This window comes from Megalobrama amblycephala, linkage group LG6, assembly GCF_018812025.1.
Source record: "Megalobrama amblycephala isolate DHTTF-2021 linkage group LG6, ASM1881202v1, whole genome shotgun sequence".
In the NCBI taxonomy this organism is placed as follows: domain Eukaryota; kingdom Metazoa; phylum Chordata; class Actinopteri; order Cypriniformes; family Xenocyprididae; genus Megalobrama; species Megalobrama amblycephala.
In genome coordinates, this window is record NC_063049.1 from 44,967,390 (window position 1) to 44,993,766 (window position 26,377).

Consider the following 26,377-nt stretch of genomic DNA (forward strand, 5'->3'; position numbering starts at 1 on the left):
AAGGAACTCTTAATGCTTCAGCATACCAAGACATTTTGGATAATTTCATGCTCCCAACTTTGTGGGAACAGTGGGGATGGCCCCTTCCCGTTCCAACATGACTGCGCACCAGTGCACAAAGCAAGGTCCATAAAGACATGGATGAGGAGTTTGGTGTGGAGGAACTTGACTGGCCTGCACAGAGTCCTGACCTCAACCCGATAAACACCTTTGGGATGAATTAGAGCGGAGACTGTGAGCCAGGCCTTCTCGCCAACATCACTGCCTGACCTCACAAATGTGCTTCTAGAAGAATGGTAAAAAATTCCCATAAACACACTCCTAAACTTTGTGTAAAGACTTCCCAAAAGAGTTGAGGCTGCTATAGCTGCAAAGGGTGGGCCAACTCCATATTAAACCCAACGGATTAAGAATGGGATGTCATTAAAGTTCATGTGCGCATAAAGGCACACGTCCCAAAACTTTTGGCAATATAGTGTATATGCTAAATAAAATTGGGCCCAGCACTGAACCCTGAGGAACTCCCTGACAAACAGGCATGGTATCAGATTTATGATTACCCAAGCTAAAACAACTGGGCACGACTGGTTAAGTAAGACAGTACTGTGCTTCATGCAGTGCATGTATTCATTTTCTTCAATCGTTAGCAAAAACAGCAGGGACCTTTAAAGCTTCTCTTTTTTTGATCAGTTCTTCTTTTTACAAGTATTTCAAGATGTTTGGCACATGTTTTGTTCCCAAATGTGGGTTAAATTGACTCATTTTTTCTGATAATCTGCCGAAGTGGAAGCATATATATGATAAATAAAACTGGGCCCAGCACTGAACCCTGAGGAACTCCCTGTCGAACAGGCATGATATCAGATTTATGATTACCCAAGCTAACAAACTGGTTAAGACTTTACTGCGCTTCACACTGAAACATGCAGCACATGTATTTATTTACTATACTCCTACATATTACGTCATTCGTCGCGTCAGACATCACGCTTCCACCGTAACTTGATGCGTACAGCTGTCTGCCGGAAGCTAGTTTTTATAGTTAATAAAGTATTAAATATTTTTCTTACAAAATCCTATTGCTTCACTTCAGAAGGCCTTTATTAACCCCCTGGAGTCGTATGGATTACTTTTATAATGGATAATGCACTTTTTTTGGACTCCCAAGCCCCATCCACTCCCATTATAAAGCTTGGAAGAGCCAGGATATATTTTAATATAACTCCGACTGTGTTCATCTGAAAAAGATAGTCATATACACCTAGGATGGCTTGAGGGTGAGTAAATCATGGGTTAATTTTCATTTTGGGTGAACTATCCCTTTAAGATGCAGGTGTTTGTGCTGCAATTATACGCGCAAAAGCGAATTTGAGAGTCTGAACGATAAATCGTCTCACACGTTAATCAGGAAATCAGGATGCAAATAATACTTCTTAATTTACGTAATTGTATTTTTTGAGTGCTTCGGTCGCTGTACCATGAATGCGAAAAATGATTACATTCACTGATCACATTATACAGGTTAATAAGTGTAACGTTACTTAATTCATAAAAGAGTCCGTAACAAAATAACACCCTCAGTGTTTGGGTGCGCATCTAAAGAGTCTGTCAACTAGTTATACTCGCGTCGTGGAGTGTCCGTGAGGGAGACCTGTGCTGCTCGGAGTGCTGTTTCCGAACGCGTTAAAGGGGTTGTGATACGACGGCTGCATTCCCGCAAAAGAGCTGGGAATCATCGTGATGGTGTTCGGCGCCATGAGCGGCACGTCGTCGGGCGATCGGCGCAGCGTGAGCGCGTAATCGGGTGGACAGGTCAGGCGGATCATGTCGTGGCCCTGCAGCGAATCGCAGTCGTGATCGTGGTCGAGCTGTTTCATCTGCAGGGACATCAGCTCCTCGCTCGGCACGCGGGGAACGTCGTTTGCGAGGTTTCTCGGAGGACTGAGCCGGCGACTTGATTCCAGCCGGTGTTTGTCCTTTTTGTAGTAGAGCGCCGCAAATGCCAGGATGTTCAGGAAGAGCAGCGAAGCACCGACTGCGATCGTCACGCTCAGCTCGGTGGAGTAATCTCGCGCCTCGATGATGACCGTCCCGTCGGCGTGCTCGGATGTCTTCTGCTGATCCGACATTTGTTTGGTGTTGGCCGGAGGAGCGGGAGGATGGCGAGTGGTTGAAGGCCAGAGTTTGTTGGACAAGCGTTTGGTGTAGGAGAAGGGCGTCGTGTCTTGCGGTGGGATTTTGGTCGTCGATGAAACATACTGGAAGAGTTCATTGATGTTGTGCAAGTGCGGCACTAACTCCAACCAAAAGGCAATCTTGGTGGCTCTGTAGTGGTCACGAACGCGAGGCTTCAGGCCGATGTGCAGGTACAGCTGGTCTTTAGGGTTGTACTTAGACCAGGCCACCTCCTCAAAGCGGTTCGGTTTAGTGTGGATGAATTTTGTGTCTTGAGGAACTGGTTGATTTGGGTCTCTGTAAAGTAGATCAACACAATATGCCTTTAATGGTGTTATGGGCAATATATACATTTCAAAGTGCAATACATATAGTAGTGATGTCCAGAGGGGATATTTGTTTTTTATGATCCTAAAAGTTTGATTAAACAATCAAATTTAGAGGAAAATATTAGATATTTTTTAAATATTTTAAATATGAAGGGGGGGAGGGGGGGCACAAAACGTGGTTAAGGTGTTTAATTTTTGACAAAATTATTTGTCAAAAAAAGGCAAACTACAGATACAGGTTTTATTTACTATGCAAAAAAGTGCATTGAAAAACAAAAAGCTGACAGGAAAAAGCAAACATGCAAATAAATCACAATGTGGTTTTCCTTAATCTAATAGATTATAATATTTTTTTCCCCCAATATTATAATTTTTATGTGAAGCCCAAATGAAATGGCTATATTATAGGAATTTAAGCATAGATAAAATAGACAGATCACAAATTTAATTTATGAATTTAATTTTATTTGTGTCAGTGTCTATTGTTTCTTTAATAAAATAAAATAAAATAAAATAAAATACTGAATGTATGTGGTAAATTATTTAATATATTAAATATGTTAATTTAATAGAATTTATTAAGTATATTACATGAAATAATGATGAATAATTTTTGTGATACTAGAAGTTGTTTTCTGTATTCCAGAATTATTAAGAAAAAAAAAAAAAAACACTTATTAATAGGAAAAAAAAAAAATATGATTGCAGTTTCCATATTGATTTTGTGGTTTTTAGCATTTTAATTTAGTTTGGTTATTTTAATATATTAATAATAATTTATATAACTTTTTAATCAATTTTAATCTAATTTAAATTCTTGCGGCAAATAAAGGTAAGAATGTTTAGATATTTGTATCGAAAAACAAGACATATTCTGCAGTGAGGTGGTCATGTATTTTCTCTGCTTTATTACTTCATGTAAACACACGCGTCATGTACTCACCCAGTTTTGGCAAAGTTAGTCCAGTACGTCATGACCACAGCGCTCAGCATAATGTCATTCTTGGAAAAGTTGCAGTTGAATAGATCTGTGGGTCCGATCATGGGAATGCCGAAAACATACGGAAGTTCGTCTCCATGTGCGGAATCGGCCCAGGCAGGCTTCATATCGCTCTGGCAATGGTGGTAAAATGCATAAAAGTACGTCGGTGATCCGTACTGAGCATGCAGATCCGCTGTAGCCACGGCCGGCGCCACCCACTGGTGATCCGTGAAAAGCGCGACCAGCGTTTTCCGCCGCATCTCCGGGTTTTCCCTGTCCGCCCAGTCCGTGTACATGAACTTTATGGTTTCCCGCAGGGTGTCTTTTCCTTCCGGGTAGCCGTACAAGTGGTCGACAAATTCTGATACCGCAAACTCAAAGTCGTTGCCGGTTACTCTGTCCTCGCTGTCTAAGATACCGTCCACAAACTTGTATCCCTCGCCCTGGTTGACTCCCAGCATGATGTCGTAGTTCAGGAACTCTCCTTGCTCCATGAGGATCTGGGGGTCATCCGGAATGACGTCTCCGTCGATCACGGGTCCGAAGGCGATGTGGTATTTGGCAGGGGTGATGTTCTGCTCGATGAGCTCCTTGTAGTTTTTGTTTTGGAGGCATTCGACCAGCTCGACAGTGTCGTCTTCGTTGCATCCGACCTTCTCGGCCAGCATGCGTGTGTATTTGGCCGGCTGGTAGTTGACGGCCCAGCTGGAGAGAGCTGTGCCGCTCTGAATGATTGCTTTCTGAAACAGATCTGGGACACAAACACTCGCTGTCAGAGAGTAATGAAACATTTAAACATTTAAATATCATGATTATTCATAGGGCTGCACGATTTGGGAGGGGGGGGATTGCGAAAATTCAAAAATACATAGTAAAAAATGATGTTCTTCCTCAGTATTTCTGTCTTGTTTTCCAGTACAAATATCTAAAGATTCTTAAATCAAGATACATTTACTGGAGAAGAGAAATGACTGAAGATATTAAGTCTTGTTTACAGAAAAATTAAGTGAGTTTATGCTTAAAACGGGAACAAATATCTGGCAATGGGGTGAGAAAAATATACTTATTTTAAAGGAAAAACAAGATTTTTCTGACCCCACTAGAAGATATTTTTCTTGTTTTATGCATAAACTCGCTTAAGTTTCATATTTTTTTTAGCATAAAAGACTTAATATCTTCAGTCATTTCTCTTCTCCAGTAAATGTATTTTGATTTAAGAATCTTTATATATTTGTATTGGGAAAACAAGACAGAAATACTGAGGAAGAAAATAATTTTTTGTAATGTAATATTTCACTGTAAGTGTTTAGGAAAAACATTTATAATTGTAATGTAATTACAAAAACATTAAAATGTAAAATTGCAATACTAATATTTCTGGCTTTCTTAATTTCTTCAAACGTTAAACCATCAAACTTTAATTTTGATGGAAAACAGCAGGGATCTTTTTTGTTGATCAGTGCTTCAGTATTTCAAGATGTTTGGCGCACGTTTTGTTCCCAAATGCAGGTTAAATCGAATTATTTTTCCTGATAATCTGCCCAAGTGGAAGCATATATATGCTAAATAAAATTGGGCCCAATACTGAACCCTGAGGAACAGCAGGGATCCTTAAAGTTTCTCTTTTGTTGATCAGTGCTTCTTTTTACAAGTGTTTCAAGATGTTTGGCGCACATTTTGTTCCCAAATGCAGGTTAAATCGACTCATTTTTCCTGATAATTTGCCCAAGTGGAAGCATATATATGCTAAATAAAATTGGGCCCCACACTGAACCCTGAGGAACTCCTTGTTGAACAGGCATGGTATCATATTTATGATTACCCAAGCTAACAAACTGGGCACGACTGGTTAAGTAAGACACAGCCCTCGCCATTTTCTTCAAATGTAAACCATCAAACTTTAATTTTGATGGAAAACTGCAGGGATCCTTAATGCTTTTCTTTTGTTGACCAGTGCTTCTTTTTAAGTGTTTCAAGACGTTTAGAGCATGTTTTGTTCTGGTTCCCTTTCGAGGGAACTCGCACTGCGTCCCAAAGGGGGCGTTCCCGTAGCGCCCCCTTCGGGATGCAGTGTCTCGTTCCCTCTCTCAGGGAACTATGGTTACAGTCATAACCTGAGACGTTTTTCCCAATAATCTGCCCAAGTGGAAGCATATATGTGTTAAATAAAATTGGGCCCATCACTGAACCCTGAGTGCCTGTCGAACAGGCATGGTGTCAGATTTATGATTACCCAAGCTAAAACAACTGGGCATGACTGGTTACAGCCTTCGCCATTTCACAATCGCAGAAATCCATATCGTGATTTCTATTAATCGTGCAGCCCTATATATTCATACACTTCAGCTTAAAATGCCTCAGTCTTCAACAGACCTTCAGAATAGTGTGAGAGGGTCAGCAGACTGACACACGAGGCTCCTGCTCCAGAGCCAAATATAGTTACTCGCTCTGGATCTCCATTGAAAGCCTGAATATTCTCCTTCACCCAGCGCAGAGCCTGGATCTGATCCAGCAGGCCGTAATTCCCTTTTGCAGCCTGATCTCCAGTGCTGAGGAAACCTGCAACACAACAACATCTAAAAGATCAAGATATGCAGCGCTGGACACACGTTTGGATATTCAAAGGTTGTTAGGCTGTTGGACACATAGTAAAAAAGGATGTTCTTCTTCAGTATTTTCCAGTACAAATATCTAAACATTCTTAAATCAAGATATATTTACTGAAGAAGCAAAATGACTGAAAATATTGTTTTGTTTACTGAAAAATGTATCAAAATGAAGTGAGTTTCCGCTCAGGGGGGTCAGAAAAATAATCACGTTTTCCCTTTGAATTAAGTTTATTTTTTGGACATCATTGGTAGATATTTGTTCTTGTTTCAATTTTGATGATTTCTTCATTATCTTCAGTCATTTTGCTTCTCTAGTAAATGTATCTTGATTTAAGAATGTTTAGATATTTGTATCGAACAACAAGACAGAAATACTGTGGAAGAACATAATTTTTTTTGCAGTGCATATATTGCATATTAAATTCACATGAACATAGAAATCACCACAAAATCACATTTCATCATGTCTGCAGGTGCGGGTATTTCTTAAACAAAACATGTTGGAAAATTAACACTTTATTTTCTGTTCATTTTGCTCATCTTCAGTGGTTACGTCACGTCGAGCAGAACCTTTAAAGCATTTTCAATCATTCTCAATGTACGTATCAGGAGCAGCTCAAGATCTGAAACAGCAAACTCAATTTCCCTTGAATCTGCCCTTGAGGATCAACACTATCATCTATCATATATTCCTGTTGATGCATTTCGGTAGATTTGTGCAGCATTAAACACCTGTTAATGCTTCTTCCTCCTTTAGCTCACTTGAAAAGAAAAAAAAAAGTGCAATGGATATACAAGAGGTGGATTTTGTGTATGTTATTTATTGATGAGCTTCATCCATCATCTTTCTGCATCATATACAAGCATCTTTAAGGCCGTTGCATTATTAATTCCAGCGCGGTACACAAATAAAAAGCGCTTTGGCTGACCTTCACCCATGATGCATATATCTCCTGACTCCAGGCCAGCATTTGATAAAGGTTAATTGAAGTCCTCTTCGGTGATGTAGGACTTTCAACTGGGCAATTTATTCCTGAGCAATAAACACACCGGAGCTTCGCCTCGTCCTTCAATGAGCCGTGCGACCATTAAGACAAAGGTTTCGCTGTTATACACTTTGAAAAGTGCCTGGTTATCTATGATGGTGAAGGAGCTAAACGAGCTCTTTAGCATCTGATGTCTAATGAGACAGATTCTGATGTCATCTGTTTATTTTGTGGCAAAATGCCGTGAGGGAGGCAGCATTCATCACACGCTAAACGTGCCGTGTGTTTTCCCACCACAGTATCTATCAGGGCCGTTTGCTTCAGTGAGAAGATCAATTATTTACACTATAAAAATATATAATATTGTGCAGCAGACTTTTATCAGACTATTATCGATAACTAAAACTAAAACCATAAAACAATTTGTTACACTGTTAACTGATATAAAACAATATATTAAAAATATATGAGCTCTGTTATCTGCAGACGACAGCACAGATCAGTGAATTACATCCGTCTTTTTGACAGAAATATTTTGACTTGAGATGATAAACACTGTCAGTTGTATTTCTACCTGAAAGCATTAGACGCTGCAGAAGGAATACGAGACAGAGCTTGTTCAAACAGACTCTTCAGAAGCTGTCAGCTGAAGACGAGGCCCGGGGAGTCTCTAGTTTGTCGTTTCTCCTTGGACCTCGAGCCGTGATCTGCTACAGTGTCAGTGAATCTGTCCCTGCTGGACTGTTTTGCCTCTAAAAACACTCTGAATCTGATTATATCTGAAGTACTGAAGCCAGGAGAAGAGAAAGGAAAAGTGATTCTCAACTGCTTTGTCTGTGGGATTTGTTTTCCCAAGGTCATTAAACCGCGACGCAAATTTTTAGGAAAGCAGTCATCAAAAATATAGAATTGGGTTATATATTTTGTGTTATGCAAAGTACAGTTACCATGGTAAATAAACAGTACTAACATGAACTGTTAGTGAAACATACACTCTACTGGGTTAAAAACAACCCAAGTTGGGTTGAAAATGGACAAACTCAGCGAATGGGTTGTTTTAAAAATTAAAAATCAAACACATAATTACTAGAGGCAACAATAATAATCGAAAGGTGAACATTTATTAATACACAATTTAATAAATATGTGTTGTTTAATTAATATTCATTAAACTTTTTAATAAATGTTAATTTCCAACATATTTTGGGTTCATTTTAAGAACTATATAGTAACCCAATCGCCGGGTTAAAACGACCCATTCGCTGGGTTAAAAATGACCCAATCGCTGGGTTAAAACAACCCAATCGCTGGGTTAAAACAATCCAATCGCTGGGTTAAAACAACCTAATCGCTGGGTTAAAACGACTCAATCGCTGGGTTAAAACAACCCATTCACTGGGGTAAAAACGACCCAATCGCTGGGTTAAAACAACTCAATCGCTGGGTTAAAACAACCCATTCACTGGGTTAAAACGACCCATTCGCTGGGTTAAAACAACCCATTCGCCGGGTTAAAACAACCCAATCGCTGGGTTAAAAAAAAACAATCGCTGGGTTAAAAACGACCCAATTGCTGGGTTAAAACAACCCAATCGCTGGGTTAAAAACGACCCAATTGCAGGGTTAAAAAACCCAATCGCTGGGTTAAAACAACCCAATTGCTGGGTTAAAAACGACCCAATCGCTGGGCTAAAACAACTCAATCGCTGGGTTAAAAATGACCCAATGGCTGGGTTAAAACAACCCAATCGCTGGGTTAAAAACGACCCAATCGCTGGGTTAAAACAACCCAATCGCTGGGTTAAAAAAACCCAATCACTGGGTTAAAACAACCCAATCGCTGGGTTAAAAAAACCCAATCACTGGGTTAAAACAACCCAATCGCTGGGTTAAAACAACCCAATCGCTGGGTTAAAACTACGCATTCGCTGGGTTAAAACAACCCAATCGCTGGGTTAAAAACGACCAACAATCGCAACAATTTAACAATCGCTGGGTTAAAACAACTCAATCGCTGGGTTAAAACAACCCAATCGCTGGGTTAAAAACGACCCAATCGCTGGGTTAAAACGACTCAATCGCTGGGTTAAAACAACCCATTCACTGGGGTAAAACGACCCAATCGCTGGGTTAAAACAACTCAATCGCTGGGTTAAAACAACCCATTCACTGGGTTAAAACGACCCATTCGCTGGGTTAAAACAACCCATTTGCCGGGTTAAAACAATCCAATCGCTGGGTTAAAATGACTCATTCACTAGGTTAAAACATTCTGTGTGAACCGGCAGTGACAAGTTAGGAAAATAAAGTTATAATAATGACAATGTCATAATGTCATCTGACAGCAGATACTGAATCAGGACTATGCGAGACACAGGTCAGTGAAAAGGAAAAAACACAAGTGCAAAAGATGCAATGGTCAAACATGTCTGCCTAGCATGTGTTTACATAGAAAAACAATGGAAAAGTAGTGCAGTGGAATGGAAAAACACATTGTGTCTGACAGAAGAGCAAAGTCTTTGCAGAGGAGTCAACAGCTTTCATGCACATCTTTCAAAATAAATGTCTCCCATCAGAAACAATATACATTTTTTGTTGTTGTTGCTGTTGTTTTGACTACACACTCCACGACCCAGTCAAAATGACCCACTGGATGAAAAACCGTGGTCTAAAGCATCTCAAATTTGACTTTATATACACTACCGGTCAAAAATGTGGAATAATCATGATTTTTTAAATGTTTTTGAAAAAAGTTTCACCAAGGTTGCGTTTATTTGATCAAAAATACAGTAAAAATTGTAAAAAAAAAAAAAAAAAAATTCATATTTCAAAAAAATGCTGTTCTTTTGAACTTTCTATTCATCAAAACACAAATCCTGAAAAATAAAATGTATGACGGTTTCCACAAAAATATCAACTGTTTTCAACACTGATAACAATCATAAATGTTTCTTGAGCAGCAAATCATCATATCAGAATGATTTCTGAAGGATCATGTGACACTGAAGACTGGAGTAATGATGCTGAAAATTCAGCTTTGATCACAGGAATAAATTACACTTTACTATATATTCACATAGAAAACAGCTGATTTACACTGGAATAATATTTCACAATTTTTACTGTATTTTTGATCAAATCATTGTAGCCTTGGAGAGCAGAAGAGACTTACTGTATTTAAAAAAAAAACATAATCTTTCCAAACTTTTGACCAGTAGTGTATATTTGGACAATATTTGCTAATATAGTGATTTTACACAGTGAACTTAATGATGGAGTCAAGAGACGTCAATCTCATTCATCCAGATCTGAACACACTGAATAATAAGGACTCTGAGGAAAAGCCTTGCTCAAAGTATCACATCATTTGGTACAAAATGTCTGATCATAATGACCAAAAGAGCATTCGGTCTGAACCTGATGCACTTGGATCCAGTGTTTGGATCTAATCCTCTTGGAAGATACAACACGCTCTATTCTTCTTAAAAGAGAGATGATGTTACAAAGTGCTCTTTAATTCACTGCAAAGAACCTCAAGACCTTTAAACAAAATTGCTTCAATATCTCCATGAGAAGAAGAGCCAGTAACAACTCGACGATTTGCTGAGTTCGCCAAGGTCGCCACATCCAAAACTGACCAATAACAGAGGAGAAAATGAATTTTGTTCTGCTGCACCAAAAATATAAATAACATAAACTGCATGTGTGGATTCAAAATGAATAAATCAAAAAGAAAAGCAAATCTGCACACTTAGACTGTAAATTTAGAGTTGCTTTGTGTTTTTTTTTAAAGTATTTTTAACGCTTTCAAATCCTCACTGTGTTCTTTTGTTCAAAGACAATGAATTTAAGGAATAAAAGGTTTATTTTCAGTGAGGAATCTATTTTTGTAATGTCAAACAACCTTCATTACGCAAATAAATAAAAGATCCTTTAATAAACGATCTGAAGGTTTTCTAACGTCATCTCTGTGAGCAAAAGAAAAGCTACAGCTTGAACAGCTTTCATTATCTTCACATATGCAGAAATACTTCATATTTCATGTACACAAATTTGGTGTGTTTTTAAAATGTTTTTAAAAGAAGTCTCTTCTGCTCACCAAGGCTGCATTTATCTGATCAAAAATACAGTAAAAATAGTGAAATATTATTCCAATGTAAATCAGCTGTTTTCTATGTGAATATATAGTAAAGTGTAATTTATATTCTAAATTTTCAGCATCATTACTCCAGTCTTCAGTGTCACATGATCATTCAGAAATCATTCTGATATGATGATTTGCTGCTCAAGAAACGTTTATGATTATTATCAGTGTTGAAAACAGTTGTGCTGCTTCAGATTTTTGTGGAAACTGTGATACATCTTATTTTTTATGATTCTTTGATGAATAGAAAGTTCAGCATTTATTTGAAACAGAATCTTTTGTAACATTATAAATGTCTTCACCCTCATTCTTGATCAATTTAATGCGTCCTTGATGAATAAAAGTAGTAATTTCTTGTGCTTCTCACATGACGGTCAAAAATGACCAATATATATATTTTTTTATTTCAATGAAATGAATATACTATATTATAGTTCGATAATGTTTTTGATTTAATATTTTGTATTTTTAGGGGATTTTATGGTACTTTAATTTTATTTTGCAGTAGTTACAATCCATTTATTGACCTTTTGAGCATGAAATGTCATGTCATAAATCTTGAATGCTCTGGATCACAGACTGAAGTCTGGGCTCTTTTAAAGACAGATTATTACTGAAGTGAAATAAGTGAACTTAAAAAAAATTTTTATAGAATTTTACGTTATTTATTGTTATGAAAAATGCACAAAAATACTATTTTCAATTTTTATATGAAATATATATTTTCTAAAACACATTTTACTCTAAAACTGTGATAAAATCAAAGCCATAAATCTAAACAAGTTTCAAATTTGAGGTTGGTATCTCAAAAAATGAGCTTTCAGTCAGATTTTGTTTGGGCGCAGTACCAAACGCTTCCACTAGATGAAATTCATCTCCCATTCATTTCCAATGCGCTCATTTTTGACGGCGAGGAGCACAAGTGTGACTATTTATTTCAGGACCATTTTACCTTTACGCAATCATGTCCATGATTTTATTTTTTGCTCACATAGTAATTGCCAAAATCTTTACCAAGTTACCAAGTAAAAAAATTCGAAAAAAGTTAAAAAGATCACCAAGAGGGTTAAAAAAAAATTTGAATGGTAATGTAAATAAGAACTTCATGTATCTGGGATTGAAGGGTTAAACTCTTCTGAAGGACTCACCTAAAACTCCTAACCTGTAGTTGACTGTGACGACGATCACATTGCCGTAGCTGGCGAGGATACTGCCATCGATCATGTTCCCTGTGCCCTCGAACGTACGACCCGCCGTGAATGTAAACCATGACCGGCTTCAAACCCGTGTCATCATGCGTGTCTGAAAGAAAAGAATCACTTTAATACACCCAACAGATACAGCCTTTAACCTCTCTCTCTCTCTCGTACAAGAGAATACAGCAGTTCAGACAGAAATTGTGCAATGCATTAAATGATTTTGAGTTTGTGCTTAAAATGAGAACAAATATCTGCCAATAATTATTTTTCTGACTCCACTGGCAGATATTTGTTCTCATTTTAGATATTTGTACTGGAAAACAAGACAGAAACACTGAATAAGAACGTTTTGTTTTTTTGCAGTGTAAATATTGACAGAATCTTTTTGGTGAATTATTCTATTAATGAATCTCAGTCTGTGATACTTCTGTGCATTTAGAGGAAATGTATTCAAGTTTTTGTACTTAATCGAAGACGCGGAGGTCATTACTGAGCTTTTAGCTGCTAGTGTTTTATATTACATCCATTAAGTCATTATGGTCTCCATTAGGCAGAAGATTTAGTCCAAAACAAACTGGAACTCTGGATTGTTGCTGGACAAAACCTGGCCAATTATGAAAAACTGCTGACTGTTTCCATTAAGCATGAAATATAATATGAAATAGTGTTTAATGAGAAAATAGGATGTTTACTGTTATAAGTTACTGTGTTTCCCAGGAGCATTATTGAACTCTGTTTTTTTTTTTTAAAAAGAGCTTCTTATGAAAACCATGCAGCGGCTCCATCTCATGTTAATTAAAATTTAACTCATCTCTGTACATATTCAATAAAACCTCTGAGTTTACAATAACACAAGCTCATTCTCATCATTTTTAGCTTTATAAAAAGCCTACTCTATCATATTTAACATGCAAACTTCTAAATGAGTTAGTTAGATTTAGTCTAAATAGTTTTATGATCTTTATGATATTTAAATGCTTAGTTTTATGATCAAAACTAAGCATTTAAATATCATCTTACTAAGACATATTATTGGCAGATATTGATATTTATATGCATTTTGTGTATCATATCTGCTGTTATAAAAATCTCATTGATTTACATTACAAGCATCAGAATTTCATATAGATATCAGCATCTGCACCAAATTACATATTTTTGCTCATTTTGAGGAACTGAATAAAATTTAGCTCCATATTCTCACTATATCAGACTATATGAGCCATAAAAGCCTGATGTACCAAATATGATACCCAAAAAACATAAAACTTCAGGGTTCAATAAACCTTTTCATTAAAAAAAAAAAACAATTTTTAGTGGATTTGGAGTAAACATTGTGGGGAAAAAAATCTCTTATGTGATCACTCAATTGTGTTAATTATGTATATAATAATACATAATATAAAAGTGCATTATATTGGGTCAGAATCCATAAGTCAACCACTATTACACGAATCCTGAAAAGAAAAAAACACCTAAAAAGTTTTGTAAAGTCAGCAAACAAGCATGTAGATTGATGTGAACCGTCTTAAAGCAAATGTAAAATATTTGATATTTAGACATTCTGCTGACTATAAGTAACTTTACATCTACATGTCAATGAACTATCTTTAGATTATAAGTAGAGGTGCACCGATATATCGGCCATCAAATATATCGGTATCAAATAATCGGTAGCAAATTTTCACACTATCGGGCAGGAAAATGCACTGATTTTGGGCTTTGTGTAAAGAAAATGGCAAGAAACCAATTTGATGTTCAATATTAATACTTGCATAGTTATTTATTGTTAGTAGAACGTCTAAAGTAGACTATTGAAATAAAGTGCTTACTCTAAACCCAGAGACGGTGTCGCATGACTAACACTCTTGAGTTTTTGATTTAGTGTTTTGTTTGCATCACATATTGCCTCCGTTCATCATGTGTTTCATTATGTTCTGCTCCTCGAGGTGATGAATCTATAACCAGAACTTCACAGCTTTAACCATCAAATCCATTTCCTTGTGGAGCAAACAGCATATTTTGTTTCGGTCTATATGATAAATAAGAAACAGCATTAACTGGACACGCACAAATACGATCATGGCAATCCCGTGAATGCATGGATATAATGATGAAACGGCTCTGTTCCAACACCTAGAGAGCCGACAATGTAGGCAGCGTGTTAAGGCGTCATAGACACGCTTCTGATCCACATTCTAAAGCTGCACTGCATGTGCCCTTTGTTGAGAAGTCAATCCCATATTTAGAAATAATCTTTCCATGGATAAAGCATGAGAACTGATGATTATAAATATAAGTCCTTTAATACCAAGAAATAAGTTTAAAATAAAAAATTACTATTTGATCAAATGTTTGTGTGTGCTATATACACTGCAAAATGATGTTTTCCAGCACAAACATCTAAATATTCTTAAATCAAGATACATTTACTGGAGAAGAGAAATGACTGAACATATTAAGTCTTTTACGCTGAAAAATTGATCAAAATGAAGTGAGTTTATGCTTAAAACAAGATCAAATATCTGCCAGTGGAGTCAAAAAAATAATTTTGTTTTCCCTTTTAATTTATTTATTTTTCTGACCCTGTTAGCAGATATTTTTCTTCTATCTATCGGCCGATACCGATAATTATTTATATTTGAAAGCCGATAACCGATATATTGGCCGATAAATCTAAATCTGATTTTTATGTAATTTTTGAGAGCCTGATTACAAAAACAAAAGTTTCACCATTAAAATCCATGTCCCAAACACACAATTATAATGTTTTCATTATAATTTTTGTAGTCTATATGACAGACTTGCGTTGCACATGTTGCACTTAACTGTATTTTTCTTTCTGAAGTGATTTCAATCATATTTCAAGCAATTCAAAACCATCATGGTGAACAGTGTCTCAGCTGAAGGAAATAATCCATTATTTATCACCTTTAATATATCGGCCAAATTTTCTTATCGGGCCGATAACGATAACATTAAAAATGAACATATATCGGCCGATACCGATATGGTGCCGATATATCGTGTGTCCATTGGATGATCAGGGTAAATTGTACTTATTTTGTCTTCTGGAAAACATGTAAGTATCTTTTGTAGCTTCTGAAGTACAGTACTAAATGAAAAACAATATGATCTTTTACACAAAATAAGAAAAATGTACACATTATCATCTTCTTCAAAAGTTTACACCCCCAGCTCTTAATGCATCATGTTGCCTTTTTGAGCATCAGTGAATGTTTGCAGCTTTTCTAATAGTTAGAGTCCTTCAACTGTCCTCAGTGTGAAAAACAGGATCTCAAAATCATACAGTCACTGTTGGGAAAAGGTTCAAATATGCAGAAGATGCTGGAAAACCAAAGAATGTGCGGGACCTGTGGGATTTTTCTGAAGAACAGTGGGTGGTTTAACTATTAAGGGCAATCAATGCACGCACAATCAACCATCACAAAACATTAAACCAATCGTGAATCATCAAGGTAACGACACAGAATTACAAATCAAGTGTATGTAAACTTTTGAGCACAAATATTCAATTGTTTATGATGCATCTTATAGATTCTGCAAGGAGTATGTAAACTTTTGAGCACCAATACAAAGTTCTGTCATGAAACTCTAGATGGCACAGGCTGACAAGTCCTTAACTTAATCTGCTTGCAATCACATCATTCTCTATAGGGCACAGCTGATTGGTTCTTGCTGTAGCCAATGAGCTCGCTGCTCAACTTTCAAATACTTAGTCAGCATTTGCTGTAGCAGCACAGTTTCAGAAACCCTCCACCTTCCCCAGCTCCACCTGTATAGATCTGTTACGGGTAATTCATGTACGCTATATTGTACAGCAAAGCATGTCTCACAGCAACGTGTTGTGTATGTATTGGCCAAACATATTAACATTGTCATATCCATTACCATGCCAAACACTCATGACAGAACTGCATATGGGTCAATGACGTGACAAGTCTTTTTTTTTTTTTTGTCCAAAGGCCTTAATAATAAAAAAAAAAAAAAAAAAAGATATGACATCCAAAGTATGTAAGGTAGTACAACTGGATCTCTTTTACTTGAATCCAAAAGAATTTAATTATATTTTTCTACATATTTTAAAGATTTTGAATTGTCAAAAGGTCATTCGGTTTAACCGTCCAAAGGCCAATACAGCCATTTCATTTGTGATTAAAATATCTTAAAATGTAATAAATGTATATATTTTTTATTCTGGCATGATTTTATAATATCATAAACCAACATAGCGCAAAATTATATTATAATTATGTGTAGAAGTCGTTGCTTTGTTATGAGAGAGAATGTCCGGAGAAATGAATTTCATTGATGTCATTCGGAGTAACCGATATAAAGAGATCCATTTTGGATCAAATCATGCGGTCAATATCATGTGACAGGATGTGACATCATTCAGACACCTGCAAAGGACCACATGGTCATGAAGCAAAGTAACTAACTCTCTCTTAACTATTTGAAAAATTCATGTTTTCTCTTGATCATACGCATGTCCTGAAACATCAGGTCATTCGGTGCAACCGCTATAAAACATGGAAAATGTTGTAATATTTTAAAAACTTGTACTAAATATAAAATGTTTGATTGTCAGTTTGCTAGATATCAGCCTGTTAGCATTGTCTGAAAATATCGTCATTCGGTATTAACCATAAGTGTCATTCGGTAAAACCGAAATTTTGGTTGAACCGAATGACTTTTTTGGTGACAAATTTTGTCCATCTTGTAAAAAATTACAAAATCCGTGTTAATTGATTATTTAAAAAAAACACATAGTCTCATTGTTAACACTTAATAAAATAAAACTTCAAAATTAATTACATTTCCATTATGTTTTTTTTTACACTATTAAAAAACCTTATTCATCAATGACCCATATATATATATATGCAAAAGAAATGTTTTTGTTAAGTAACATGATGTACCTTCCTCTGTGGGCACGTAGATATTGAGGTACAGACAGTCTTCGCTCTGGTCGTGCACGTATGTTGCCACCGTGTCCAGGTTGGCGGTAAACCACACCGGCAACATGTCAGTGAGCAGCAGTCGGTCCTCCAGGTACTGCGGACACACCGGAGCGAACTGTGTGGCGTTCCTGATGCCCGGCCACGACGAGGGCGGCTCGGGGGCCTGAAACCTGCGTTCTCCAGTAGGGGGCATCGCATAAGGTACGCCCAGATATTGCTCCACGGGGCCCAAGATCTCACTGGGCAACGCCACCCTCAATCCACGCAGCTTCCCGTAGTTCGTGGTGACGGTGGTGTATTGTGCTTGCTGACAAATGACGAGTGAAACTCCCCAAATCAAAGTGAGAATCTGAAGGATCATTCTTGTAGTGGGCAAACGTGCAAACATGCTGAAAGAAGTAGGTATCCGGGTGTAATCCTTACAACTGCAAATCTGTTAATCCAGAGCAAGAGTAAATGTGTCACGAATCCTCAGGCGAGCTCTTTCCATTCCTCCTGATGTTGGCGCGTTTGGTCTGTCGGAGCTCCGGCTCTCGTGTTGACGGTATCTTCCATGTTTGCTGATTTAATTCCAGTCAGATTGATCCGTCTGTGGGAGAGAGAAATCATGATTTACACCAGAAGCCCTTGAGCAGAAACATACTCAGTGTGGATGAGCAATTGGGGAAATAAAAACTCTTAAACCAGTCTGAGATGGTTAGCTAGTCTAGACCATCTCAGGTCAAGTCAGATTTATTTCTATAGCGCTTTATGCAATGCAGATTGTCAGTAATAAACAGGAAAATAACAGAATCAAGGATGCAAAGTGAATCAAATACGAGACCAATTTAAATTCAGCTTCACTGCAAAAAATGATGTTCTTCCTCAATATTCATGTCTTGTTTTCCAGCACAAATATCTAAACATTCTTAAATCAAGATACATTTACTGGAGAAGCAAATTAAGTCTTATTTTCTGAAAAATATATCAAAATTAAGAGCGTTGTCATAGAGGCATTGGGGTTGCTTTATATAATTTATACACACACTTTATGTGGCATCTAGCAAGCCACTCCCTAGCAACCGTTTAGGAAGACCTATATCTCTGCATCAGAACATCTGGCTCTTTTTCCTATAGACAGTTGTAATGTTGAATATATGCTAGTGTGTGGTTTTGGACCCCGATTTGTTATTGAGAGTATTTTTAATGTTTTTGTGTATGTGATACTTAATAATGTATGTTTTTTAATGGTTGTGTGGACCCTAGCGGTGCTCTTTGGAATAGCTAATTGGGATCCAAAGACATAAATAAGTTAACAAACTCATGCTAGCAGTGAATAGCTACACGCTAATAGCTATTAGCTAAGTGTGCTAAAACATGTTAAAAATCCTAATTATTAAAATGTGCAAGCATCAGGCTAACAACATGCTAACCGTGTTAGCATAATAATGCTAAACATAAATCCTAATTATTAAAACGTGATAAAAACAAGTCAAAATGTGCAAGCATCATGCTAACAACATGGTAAATCATGTTAGCATCGCCTAGCTGAATGCTAAAAGCACGTTAACACATGCTAGCAACATCTAATGTTAAAACATGCTAGCATCAATGCTAACAACATGCTAACGTGTTAACATAATGCTAAACAAAAATTCTAATTATTAAAATGTGATAAAAACAAGTCAAAATGTGCAAGCATCAGGCTAACAACATGCTAACCGTGTTAGCATAATGCTAAACATAAATCCTAATTATTAAAACGTGATAAAAACAAGTCAAAATGTGCAAGCATCAGGCTAACAACATGCTAACCGTGTTAGCATAATGTTAAACATAAATCCTAATGATTAAAACGTGATAAAAACAAGTCAAAATGTGCAAGCATCAGGTTAACAACATGCTAACCATGTTAGCATTATGTTAAACATAAATCCTAATTATTAAAATGTGATAAAAACAAGTCAAAATGTGCAAGCATCAGGCTAACAACATGCTAACCGTGTTAGCATTATACTAAACATAAATCCTAATTATTAAAACGTGATAAAAACAAGTCAAAATGTGCAAGCATCAGGCTAACAACATGCTAACAGTGTTAGCATAATGTTAAACATAAATCCTAATTATTAAAACGTGATAAAAACAAGTCAAAATGTGTAAGCATCAGGCTAACAACATGCTAACCGTGTTAACATAATGCTAAAAATAAATCCTAATTATTAAAACGTGATAAAAACAAGTCAAAATGTGCAAGCATAAGGCTAACAACATGCTAACCGTGTTAGCATTATACTAAACATAAATCCTAATTATTAAAACGTGATAAAAACAAGTCAAAATGTGCAAGCATCAGGCTAACAACATGCTAACAGTGTTAGCATAATGTTAAACATAAATCCTAATTATTAAAACGTGATAAAAACAAGTCAAAATGTGTAAGCATCAGGCTAACAACATGCTAACCGTGTTAACATAATGCTAAAAATAAATCCTAATTATTAAAACGTGATAAAAACAAGTCAAAATGTGCAAGCATAAGGCTAACAACATGCTAACCGTGTTAGCATTATACTAAACATAAATCCTAATTATTAAAACGTGATAAAAACAAGTCAAAATGTGCAAGCATCATGCTAACAACATGGTAAATCATGTTAGCATCGCCTAGCTGAATGCTAAAAGCATGTTAACAAATATTAGCAACATCTAATGTTAAAAAATGCTAGCATAATGCTAACGACATGCTAACGTGTTAACATAATGTTAAACAAAAATTCTAATTATTAAAACGTGATAAAAACAAGTCAAAATGTGCAAGCATCATGCTAACAACATGGAAAATCATGTTAACATCGCCTAGCTATGTGCTAAAACATGTTAATACAAGCTAGCAACATCTAGTGTTAAAACATGATAGTTAACGTGTTAACCGTGTTAACATAATGATAAACATATTATTAGCAAAATGTGAATCATGTTGACATCTTGCAAACAACATGCTAATCCTAAACATATTAGCCTCTTGCTAAACTACAAGCTATCAACATGCTAATCATGTTAACATCTTGCAAACAACGTGCTAATCTTGTTAACATGTGTCTGGCTAAACTAAATTTTAACAACAGTAATTGTGTTAACATCTTGCAAACGACATCCTGTTAGCATGATGCTATAAACATGCTAATTGTGTTAGCATTATGCAAACTTTCTATTCACGAAAGAATCCTGAAAAAATAAATTGTATGACAGTTTCCACAAAAATCTGAACTGTTTTCAACATTGATAATAATCATAAATGTTTCTTGAGCAGCAAATCATCATATCAGAATGATTTCTGAAGGATCATGTGACATGATCATGTGATGCTGAAAATTCAGCTTTGATCACAGGAATAAATTACACTTTACTATATATTCACATAGAAAACAGCTGATTTACACTGGAATAATATTTCTCTGTTTTACTGTATTTTTGATCAAATTAATCCAGAACACAATATTAAGTTTATTTCTTTAAAAAGCCTGATAAGCATCATCTCTGACTGATCAAAATGTCTTCTTGGTTCAACAAATTAAGCTGGAGTGGACAGACACACAAAAAAGCTGGATCTTAATGTCTCTGGTCATTAATAAACACCAACCAGGTTGAAAAAAGACCTCAGGAATCTCAAAAGAGATCCAGAAACCCAGCTATAGTTATCAGCGTGTCAACAAATATTCATGAGCGACTGTGAATCTTTGTTCTGCATTTCAATGCATTTGTCACTCCTAAAAGCATGGCAGTGTTTGCGTGGCCTAACAGTAAAGCCAAACCATAGTAGTGCATTTTTAAAGGCGTTTGTGTGCCGATGGAGCGCCAGGTAACGAGGCTGTGAGGAAACACACTCAGCTTTGTATTTTGCATCCATTAAAATGAATGAAATGTTCAGAGCCTTGCCTGGCAGGAGAAAGTCCAAGCTCTCTAATAACACGGGAACGTATAAATCTGGCTCGCTCATTCAGCAGTCGTCTCCGAACGCTTAAAGCCATTAACAAAGCTGTCAGCCAGACATCTGCAGCGGTTAGCAAGATCTCATCTGTGGGCGTCGACTCGCGTAATGTTGAGCAACACGGCAAAGGTACGAGATATATTCTTCATGAGGATCTTTGTCTTGTTTTCAAGTGAAAATGTCTAAACATCCTTAGAAAGCGAGATATTAAGGCTTGTTTTCAGTGGACGCATCTTGAATATAAAGATACTAAGAGAAAACAAGTATAATAACATTAAATAAAAATTAAATGCAAAAACAAAATACACTTTTTCAAAAAAATATAATGCTGAATATGAAGATAATATGCATAAACAAGAGAAAACAAGTGAAATAAAACTAAATAAAAATTAAAAGCAGACAAAATACACTTTTTTCAAAAAAATCCATAAGAGAAAACAAATGAAATAAAATTAAATAAAAAATGAAATGCAAAGACAAAATATACTTTTTTTTAGAAAATCTATCTTGAATACATATATATTACAAATAAACAAGAGAAAAGTGAAAATCTTAAATCTTAAATAGAAATATATCACACAAACAAAAGAAAACAAGTAATATAAAATGAAATAAAAATGAATGCAACAACAAAATACACTTTTTTTTAGAAAATAATTCATCTTGAATATAAAGATATTAAACAAACAAGAGAAAACAACTGAAATAAAACTAAATAAAAATTAAAAGCAGACAAAATACACTTTTTTTCAAAAAAATCCATCTGGAATATAAAGATATTAAGAGAAAACAAATATAATAAAATTAAATGCAAAAACAAAATACTTTTTTTTTCAGAAAAAAAAATAATCTTAAAAATAAATATATTAAAAATAAACAAGAGAAAAGAGAAATAAAACTAAATAAAAATTAAAAGCAGACAAAATACACTTTTTCAGAAAATTTATCTTAAATATAAAGATATTAAACAAACAACAAGAGAAAAAATATCTAAATATCTAATATTAATAAACAAGAGAAATCAAGTGAAATAAAATTAAATAAAAAATGAAATGCAAAGACAAAATATACTTTTTCAGAAAATCTATCTTGAATATAAATATATTACAAATAAACAAGAGAAAAGTGAAAATCTTAAATCTTAAATACAAATATATCAAACAAACAAACAAAAGAAAACAAGTAATATAAAATTAAATAAAAATGAATGCAACAACAAAACTTTTTTTAGAAAATAATTCATCTTGAATATAAAGATATTAAATAAACAAACAAGAGAAAACAACTGAAATAAAACTAATAAATGCAAAGACAAAATACACTTTTTCAGAAAATTAATCTTGAATATAAAGATATCAAACATAAACGAGAAATAAAATCAAATGCATCAACAAAATACACTTTTGCAGAAAATCTATCTTTAATATAAAGATAATAAGCATAAACAAATGAAATAAAAATCACACAACAACATGATACAACAAAATGCAATTTTCAGAAAACAATACATCATGAATATAAAGTTATTAAGCATAAACAAGAGAAAACAAGTGAAATAAAATGAATAAAAATGAAAGAATACACTTTAAAAATGTTTGTATAGGACAAAAAAAAGACAAAAAATGAGACTTTTCCAGTGTAAACAAGCTAAAGCAAAACCTCAGAAGAGTAACTTGTAATTGCGTTGAGTGTTATTGCTGCTTTTAAGAGGAAAAGCATTACATAAACTATTGAGCTTAAATGAATCGAGTCAAGGCAGAATTAAAAAAAGATGTATATCGTGTCTCAGTTGGTTTGTCAGAGCGCATCAAGCTAATTTAATTTTCAGGAAAATAATATTCTTCACTTACTCATCAGCAGGATTCAGGCTCAACAAACACAAAACTTTTAATTAGTTTTCACACAAAACCTTGACAATCACAACCACGTTGTTCTTGGCAAGTTTGGACGTGTCGCAGTTTTCACATCATCCCTAATTCCTTTCTAAACGAACAATGCTGCTTATTTACAGAGAATCTGCTGCGTGTCACAGCCGACAGAGCGAAACCATCGTTTGTGCTAAAACAAACCTGTCCGGCTTCAACTGAATGTTTGATCAGGCTGTTTGTGCGTTTCATGCATTCCTGCAGCTCAAACAGGCGCTCGCAACACCAAGGTCATGGGTTCGATTCCTAGGGAATGCATTAACTGATAACATAAACCTTGATAAAAGCATCTACCAATGCAAATGTGTTTCACTTATGATGCAGAGATTAACTTTTCCATGACTTTTCCAGTTGTTTGTGACTAATGGATAAGGATTTTTCCTGTGCATTTAAACTTCATTTCTAGCCATGCTGCCATCTTTTCTCATGGACGCTCACTGAGTCAATCACCAGAGCCATAAATGTCATGTAGCACAGTAGTGTAATTACAGCATCTACCAGCAGGTGACATCTGCTCGACACAACCAGCCAAACCTTTATAAATAAATAACTAAATACTGCATGCAAAAACTTCCCAGAATGTTATTATGTGTTCCTAATAAGCGGTTGTGTGCATATGATGCAACACAGATTAATATGCATTTGCTCAAGAGTCATATATTAAAAAACACTTTAACCAAACATCATGTTAAAGACGATCTATTCTGCTTTTCTCCATCTTCATCTTTCTTTAGTGTGTAATGTTGCTGTTTGAGCATGAAAAAAGCTCTGCACAGTTCCAGTTCTTCTCTGAAAACGCCTCCATCTTGAGTTTTCTTCACAGTATTCCTCATTTAAATAATAATTTATGCGCAGAATAAAGGGGCGGGGCCTGGTTGAGTTGGTTAGTAGTGTGTTTAAACTGGCGGTTATGGTAAGGGGCGGGACATTTCCCAAACACCAATCACAACACACTGCTCCGGCCGACCAATCAGAGCACATTGTGCTTTTCAGAAGGAGGGGCTTCATACACTCTGAAAAGTCTTGGGTTATTTCATTTTTTGGGGTTATTTTTCCAGCGTTTGGGTAGTTTTGTGTTACCCGGATCCTGGTTCGGACGTAACAACCCAGTGTTTGGGTAGTTGCTGGGTAAAATTAACCCAACCTGTGTTCTGTCCTATATTTACCCAGCCCTTGGGTTGAAAACAACCCAAATTGGAATCCAGTGTTTTTTACAGGAACTAAACAGAGCGTTACTGACAGACTGGGAAGAGAGGAGCTGCAACAATGGAGAATTTGAGGAAAATAATCAACATTCAAGCAGGAAAACCTGTTCTAGTAGAGCCTAAAAAAACTCTATAATTTTTGTTTTATTTACAACTTTGAAAAGTCATTTGGAGCTTGACAGACATGGTCACTGTGGAAAAATGCACATTTTTCCAAAGCAGGTTTAGAATGACATTATGAAGTGAGAATAATGACAGATCTTTCATTTTTGGGGTGAACTTTCCTTTTAAACCTGCGGTAATGCTTGTGGCTGTTCTTTTGTGATGCTTTTAGAAGCGTCTCCCTGCGGGTGGCTTTTAAACTCTATTCCTGTCTGCCGAAGCTATTTGTCCATGATTTTTGAGGCTGTGACACATTTAATAATGATGCACATGCAATTCAGACACTGACTATAGTGCATCAATGCAAATCAGACCTCATTTACTGCTGACAAATGCTGTTGATTTGCAATCAAACTAATGCATTTCACCTACTTTAAAGGTGATTTAGTCCTCTTTCATATAGCATTTCAGTTACTTTGTGCACCTGGAAGTTCTCTGATTTAATGTTGAGAACACAAAGAAGACAAAAAATAATGAAATCTGATCACTAATAGAATGAATAATACTCACATTAATGGCAATGCATGCATCCCGTACCATGACAATGTGTATACACTAAAAAATGCTGGGTTGAAAATAACCCAAGTTGGGTTGAGAATGGACAAATTACTGTATTGTTGCTTAAAGTGAACCCAAATATGGTAAATGAACATTTATTAATACGTTTAATGAATAAATGTTCACGTTTTGATTATTATTGTTTCCTCTAGTAATTATATGTCTGATTTTTAACCTATTTTTGGGTTCATTTTAAGTCAGACATACAGTCATTTTTAAACAATAGCTGGGTTAAATAAAACTGGCCAGCATGTTGGGGCAAACATTTAACCCAACCGCTGGGTTAAAACAACCCAATCACTGGGTTTGTCCATTTTCAACCCAACTTGGGTTGTTTTTAACCCAGCATTTTTTTTGTGTATGATCAGATATATATTTTAAAGCTGTCCACCAGAATGATCAACTTCAAAAAATAATTGTAATCATCTAAACCACCTTCGACAGTTTCCCGTAATTCTATAAGACTGCCATCTTTTTAATGACAATGTGTTTATTTTTGAAAACATGGCTGAAAAAAAGTGATGCACCAAGTACCTTGTCTCCTATAGCAGGATAGATGTGCAACTCTCTCAAAAATCCTTTTGAAGCAAAAATGGGAATGTTTCTAATGCTATAACAATATTAATCATTCATGCATCAGAAGGTTGATATAAGTGGGTCTTTGCATTAAAGCACAGGCCGTTCCATACAAGTCACCAGCTATTATTGGGGTTCTCGAGCATCATCATCTAAATCTGAATGAATGAAACGAGATGCAAATCCAAATATTTAAGATTTCTGGAAGAAAAAAAAAACCCAAAAGCATGACACATTAAAGCTGTGCAATAGATGTGAACGTGTAAAGTAGGTTATTAAATCCCTCACAGATCTTACCTGCTTCACCCGGTTACTGTCCTGCGACTAACAGCCTGAATAAACCCTGCCACTTCTTTATGAGGTAAAAAATGAAAAATTGGCAAAAACGTAGCCGTATTTTCGACTATTTTTCATAAATCACGCTGTTGTCGTGACTCAAAACGATCGTTAAACATCTATATGCTGATATACAGAAAGTCGAGAAAAATCTGAGAGGGGGAAAAAAAATACCATCTTCATACAGATATAGCCTGTGCAACCTGCGGGGACATTTAAAATGCATAACCAGGCAC

General features: G+C 35.7%; 1 protein-coding gene across 1 annotated transcript; it reads right to left on the minus strand.

Moving 5' to 3' along the window:
- Positions 1-1,209: 1,209 nt before the first annotated feature.
- On the minus strand, positions 1,210-26,377 carry nlgn4xb (neuroligin 4 X-linked b). Its single transcript, XM_048194829.1, is given in 7 exon segments — positions 1,210-2,472; positions 3,448-4,237; positions 5,860-6,045; positions 12,374-12,464; positions 12,466-12,527; positions 17,368-17,998; positions 26,103-26,377. Coding segments are annotated over 6 exon segments (2,415 nt in total). The 5' UTR covers positions 17,798-17,998; positions 26,103-26,377; the 3' UTR covers positions 1,210-1,616.